The sequence below is a fragment of the Triticum aestivum genome, chromosome 5A, assembly GCF_018294505.1.
Source record: "Triticum aestivum cultivar Chinese Spring chromosome 5A, IWGSC CS RefSeq v2.1, whole genome shotgun sequence".
Taxonomy (NCBI): Eukaryota; Viridiplantae; Streptophyta; class Magnoliopsida; order Poales; family Poaceae; genus Triticum; species Triticum aestivum.
Window position 1 is genome coordinate 181,822,125 of NC_057806.1, and position 6,440 is coordinate 181,828,564.

Consider the following 6,440-nt stretch of genomic DNA (forward strand, 5'->3'; position numbering starts at 1 on the left):
TTGTAAATAAGCTCATACAACATTAGTCCTCTCAATGATTCCGTCATAAATTATCAAAACCAACTAGGGTATAATGGAGATGCACTTTCAGTCTCCTTCCACATGCTCGTGTGGTAGGCCACCTATGATCTTGTCATGGACGACTAACATCATACACTGATGTCAGCGTGATCAAGTAGTTCTGTACACCACTGCTACCATATTCGTTTCTTAGTTGGGTCATGACCGCCTGCAAGTCAGCCATCATTCTTTCTTGGACTACATGTTGATCGGTGTTTAGTGTTTACCTTCACTACCTTAACATCTCATGGTAGGCCACCTATGATCTCGTCATGAACATGGGCGACTACCATCATACACTAATGAACACTAATGACAGCGTGATCAAGTAGTTTCCGCACACCACTGCTACCTTCATTCGTTTCTTCGTCAGACCATGACCACCTGCAAGTCAGCCATCATTCTTTCTAGGACTACATGTTGATGGGTGTTTAGTGTCTACCTTCACTACCCCAACATCAGCACTCACTTCATGTGGAGAGTCATCCTGGAATGGACATCTAGGTATACCTAGCGACTATCAAGTTCATCGTTATATGGACCCGTTCAAGTTCCGACACCTGTGATGGGCTGACTTTGACAGACAAGGATTGGAGATCTATGACAGTGCTTCTCAGTCGCTCATCAGCATTGGTATTTGGTTCTAATGGGCATGCATTCTTAGATGCCAGTCGATGGCACAATGACATGCCATCTGGTAAAGCGGGCTGGAGTGTTATGACTCAATAGTGTCAGCCAGCCAATCCACCGTCTAGACAGATATCGGCAACTAGGAACCAAATAGTGTTAGTTGATAGTATAATTGTGTTAGGGAGAGAACTGCCATATCAGGCAAAGATACTAGTCCAATTTGAATAAATAGGGACCGGTTTGTTAGGAAGGAGATATGTTTCTTGGTGGCCAAGTCTGTTACATGACCTAAGTTTTGTAAGCTTTGGAACCACTAGTCCTGACAGAGATGAGCCCTGTTGCTGCTTGTTGAGGGTGAGTGCCCTATCCCCACTGCTCGGACCCTTTGCCAAGTTATCCCATCGTGCTCCTTGTCTACATGGTCACTGTGCCATGAATAACCTGATTGGGCTAATTAATCTTCTGACTCAGCATTAACTGCCCAAGTAGATGGCCACAGTTAACAACAAACCAGGTTGGTATTGTGCCAAGGGTTAAATTTTAGTTGTTCATTTCACTCTCAGGGTAGTTCAGGGGCTACCGTGGGCATTTTCAGTTGTAAAAGTGGATAGGATGTAAGATCTCTAGCAGACCCTTTATATCACGGACCCTTATAGCGCGTTTACAGTTCGCGGTTGTCTTCGGATACGGGCCGAAAACAGCCGTGACAGAACAGCAACCGAATATGAACCCGCAAAATTTGAAATCACACATTCGCGCGAGAAATTGAACTAGTTCAGTAGAACTACTAGCACTTGATCATCTTAAAAAGTCATACAAAGTAGAATTTTTACAACTAATATTTGAAGGAGCAGGCACCACCGTAACCCTAATTACAAAATTGTGCTCATCGGAGCCGGGGCGATTGCGGCGGCGACGCTGCGGCGGCGGAGGAGCTCAGTCCTCGTCGTTGGAGACGAGGTCGACGTAGACCTCGTCCTGCTTCGTTTTTACGAGGCGCCACTCTTCCATGTTGGCTGCAAACTCCTGCGCCGCCGCCATCCCCTGCTTGAGGAAGATTTTGTTGATGTCAGCGTCCCGTCGACGGCGCTGCTCCGCCTTCTCCTGCGCAGAGCGCGCGACGATGGCGGCTTCCATGACGTCCGCCTCTGCCGGGGGAGGTAATCCTCCGGCCCGAAGACGCCCCGCCACTTCGGCGGGCCCCGCCACTTCGGCTCCGCCTCTGGCCCCCTCTTCACCGCGCGGAGCAGCGGGAGCTCCTCCGGCTCTCTTTTGACCGGCATGAGTGGCGTCCGTGAGCTCAAGGCACCGGCAGAGGAGCTGCCCATGGCAGAGGAGCCGGAGGACAGCCCGCGGCTGAGGAGCGCCTACTTGCGGTTGTACTCCTCCGTCTCGCGGCGGAGGAGCGACGGCGGCGGCGAGAGCCCGTTGTTTGTGTACCTACGGGCAGCCCTTTTCCTCGCGGCGTCGGAGGCGTCGCACCGCCTCCGCTCGGGGTCGTCGCCATAGCCGGCGCCGTGGCCCGCCGACCACATTCCGCACCACTTCGAGAGGGGAGAGGGGGAATTTAAGTCGCCGGCGGTGAGAAATCGAGAAGGGGGATTGGGAATTGCGGCGGCGCGCGGATAGGGTTTCGACCCGTATTTCAGCTGCAAACCCTTACATGCGCGGGAGGGGAGTGGGGTTGCGAGCCACTGTAAAAAAACTTACGGGCCGGGCGACTGTACGAGCTCTGGTCTGGCCCAAAAAATGGGCCAAACCCGTATAGTCGCCGGATTTTTACGGGGTGCCCCGTTTTAAGGGGTCTGCTAGAGATGCTCCAAGGGGATGTCCTGGAATAGCCCTTTCACATAAAATTTGGTTCTACAGAGAATGGCGTTTCAGTGCTCAGGACTATCTGAACCCGAAATCCCTGGCATTCATGAAAGTCAGTCGACGTGACAGCTGCCTGTGCGAGATAATGGGGCAGGTGGAGGAAATATGGGGTGGAGCAGTCTCGTACATAGGCGTTCGGTGGGCCAGCACCGTGAGTTTTCGTACTGGATGAGGAGATCCAGTCACGGTGACAATCCGAGCTGTGGCTCACATTGCAGGCTCATAGCTGTCCCTGGAGTCGGGGTGTTAGTAACTTTGGGCTGCAACAGGACCGTGGCTCAGAAAATGATACTCACGATTACATCGTTGACAAGCTTTTTTTCTTTTGAATACAAAGCTGACAAGCTGACCGTGCCATTACAAGGGTAAGTTGTTCTAAAAAGAAATTTTACAAGGGTAAGTGATTACAGGGGCGAACACGAGCAGGCAAATTAATCTGACCAATCTGCTAGAACGTCCTTATAGGTCCATTAGTGCACACATAAGTTTCATGGAGTGACTCAACTACGAGCTATTAACCCCTAAGGAATAGCGCACGCTATGAGCAAGCTGACAGTACTTGGGCGGAGCTAGTGCGCAGTCGCCGTGCGCGTCAGCAACCTTGGGTGTCACCGGCTGGCTGCTGGATGCACCATGCGTGCGCTGCTGGTGTGCATTAGGACATAGGAGCATTCGCCGTTGCATTGCGCGGGGTGGGCTGGACGGCGGTCGGTCCGTGGTCCTGACGCACAGCCACTGGAACTGGGTGTGGGCGCCAGGGCTGCAGGAGCAAGGGCAGCCATCGGCAGCTGTCCGAGCTGATGGGCATACTTGTCCTGGAATTCAAATAAGGGGCACAAGCCATCCTAGAAACAAAAATACCAAGCAAAAGACAATGGGTTGCGTGAGTTCACAACCATCAAATGGGCACTACAGCTTGTGGATTTACAGGGTGCGAAGACTTGCATTGTCATTCACACTTGTAGAATCTGGATCAAGGATTCTGTCCTTTGTGGGCGATAGATGTCACCAAACATTTGCTGCAGAAGAGGCAAGGGATGAGGGGGAGAAGCTCCTGCTGCTCGGCGGAGTAGGATGAAGCACTGGAGGCGGACATGGCTCTCGATTTGGTGGCAGCGGCCAGATTGTTTTCGACTGAGTGAAAAAAGGTGGGAGTGAAAGTGGCAGAGGGGTTCACGTGTTTCTTATCCAGTGACGGGTTGGTGGCTGTTATTAGCTGGGGCCATCACAGACGCGGAATAGGCCGTCCACAGAACTGCTGTACCTAGATGTTCGAGACGTTGGGGACGGCAGTTAATGCATGGGGTCCGGTTGAAATGCGCTGAAGATACAACTGACGCGTACAGGGAGAAATACACAGTGCAGTGATCCGGAGGAGGAGGGGCAATTTAGATATCAGATCCATCTGAGCTCGGGCTCAGAAACGAATTTTCGGGTTCTATATTCCTTTTGCTTTCCGACAAAAGCATGACTTTTGGAAAATGTGAATATATGTTAGTTATGTGAATAAATGATTTGGCGTGTTGCATTGCCTGGCCTGATATATTAAAATGGCAACATGTTGCTTAATTTGTCAGTCAACTTAGAAAAGGCATACCACATTCCTGTCAGTAACGCCTCTTAAATCGTGTTAACCATTGTTTAGAGTTAGGCGAGCAGTTTCAATCAGTAACACTTTTGAAAGGTTTTTTCCACTTAACTTCCCTATCCAAAGGTACTGATACACTCTGTTCCATTGCCGCAAAAATCAGGTTATTGCCTTACCATGTTGTTGCTGACTACGAGGCTGAAGAAGATGACAGGATCCTTGACAGCGACGCAACTGGCCAGATTCCCTCTCGTCTTCAGCAATGGGATCATAACATTCTGGTAAAAATTGCTGAGTTCACAACAACTTTTGAGAAGCAAGTGTTGGCATACAACATAATGACCAAGAAAAGGGCCATTGGTGAGTTTCGATCGGAGGAGCGACTCATGCTAGAGCAAGCTTTGTTACAGGAGGAGAAGCAGGCTTCGATGGAACTAAGAGCAGAGATAGAATCTAGGGAGAAAGCAGGCCGCGAGGCTGCTGAAGCTAAGATGCGTATGGCCATGGCTGAGCATGCTCGAGTGGAAGCTCAAGCACACCCTGAGGTGATTGGTCATGGCCCTTTGAGGGCCAATGCTGCTGCTTCCCAAGGCGATGATGGTCCTAGTCATGACATGGCACAACAACAGGTTGAAGATGGATGGGAAAACACTCAAAGGGATGATGATGATCCATCTGAGGATTTCCTCAATGATGAGAATGAGCCAGAGAATGGAAACTCTGATATGCAAGAGGAGTGGCGGCGATCGGGGGAATTTGATCTAAACTCTAGGTAAGACTGCGGCGTCGATGGTGGCAATCTGATCTGAACTCTAGGCAAGACAGGTGCACTCGACTTGAGAAAAGGCTTGAGGATGCATCGGCTGGTGCCTGGTAACTTGTCTCTAGTTATCTGATTATATATGTTTTGAAGATAACTTGTCCTGTCATTGTGGCTGTAAACACGCAATTTAAAACTAGTATTTCCTCCGACCCAAAATGTAAGACGTTTTTTGATACTATCAGTGTCAAAAAAGTCTTACATTTTGGGACGGAGGGAGTACTATTTAGCTTTTTTTTTTTGAGAAAACTAGTGCTCCCTCGGTAAACTAATATAAGAGCGCTACTCATGTGTTCAAACAGTGTTTAGAATGTTGAGTGGCCTCTGTATGTTGTAAAGCTAACTTCTAAATGGGCTTCCGCGCAAGAGAATCACGCAGTGTGGATGGCACAAATAGGTTTACCATTTTTACTAGATAACGCCTGTGCTTTCTTGCGGAAATTTTTAGCAATGACCTTATCAAAAATAAACTCGAATATATGAGTATAGTACCACACCACATTCCACCTAGAGGTAAATGAAGGGTGGCTGAATGTTATATTGTCTTGTGACACTTGAGTTCAATTATTAAATATTTATTGTTGAAAATAATAATAATAATGAGGGTTTGCATGTGATAGAAAGTGAAAAGTGTCAAAACTAATTATGTAATTAGGGGGAAAATCTCCCCTTGCCCCGAACGGCCGTACGGTTGCTCTCGCAACCAACGCCTCTCTCCTGTCTGCCTAGAACCGACGCATCCCTCCCAGGATCGTCGCGTCTCTATGGGGATATATAAGCTTTCTGTAACCATTGTCAAGGCAATTGTTCATTGTTTGATTTGGAACACGTTATCAGCCACGCTAGAACAGCCAGCGAGAGCGAGAAAGGCAACAGAGAAAGGAGAAGAGAGAGAGCACTCGCCGCTGGTGAGATGCCTGACCTTGTTTCCTTCTTTCTCCGCTTGATCCGTGAGGATGGTCGTTGCTACCGTTGTCGCTACCATGGCGTTGGTGGCCTTCGGCGCTTCTATCGCATGGTGCAGGCCATCCGTTGTTTCGGCCGTTGCGCCGCTGGTCGTTGTGGTCACCACGCCACTGGATGTGGCGCCTATGGTGGTCACCGAGTCGCTGGACGCGGCCATGGCGTCGTCGGACGCGCCGCTCTTGGTGCTTGCCACGCCCACGGGCACGGCCTTGGCGCTGCTATGCATGCGCCGTCAGTGAACAAGGGGCTCGACCCATGGCTTGTGGCCGATCCGAGCGCCCCTATGGTGCATGGCGCCGCAACCGCACCCCCCGGGTCTCCGCCTCCACCCCCTCCTCCATCGGCAGGGTGGCTCCCGCCGTCGACGCCGACACAGGATGCCGTAGCCACTGGCCCGAGCCGCCGCCCGCATGGCTATGCCGCGGTGCCGTTGCGCGCCGTGGTGAATGAGGAGGAGGCACTCGCCTTCGTCTCCGCGCCTACCGGCGTCGTCCGTCTTGG

At 50.7% G+C, this 6,440-nt stretch overlaps 1 protein-coding gene across 1 annotated transcript in view; it reads left to right on the top strand.

Annotated features, from left to right (window-relative positions):
* Positions 1 to 5,339, top strand: part of LOC123102753 (uncharacterized) — an 11,618-nt gene extending 6,279 nt beyond the window's left edge. The window contains exon 2 of the mRNA XM_044524183.1: positions 4,317 to 5,339. Within this exon, the coding sequence (XP_044380118.1) occupies positions 4,317 to 4,929 (613 nt within the window). The 3' untranslated portion in view covers positions 4,930 to 5,339. The remainder of the gene's footprint in view (positions 1 to 4,316) is intronic.
* The last annotated feature ends 1,101 nt before the right edge of the window (positions 5,340 to 6,440 follow it).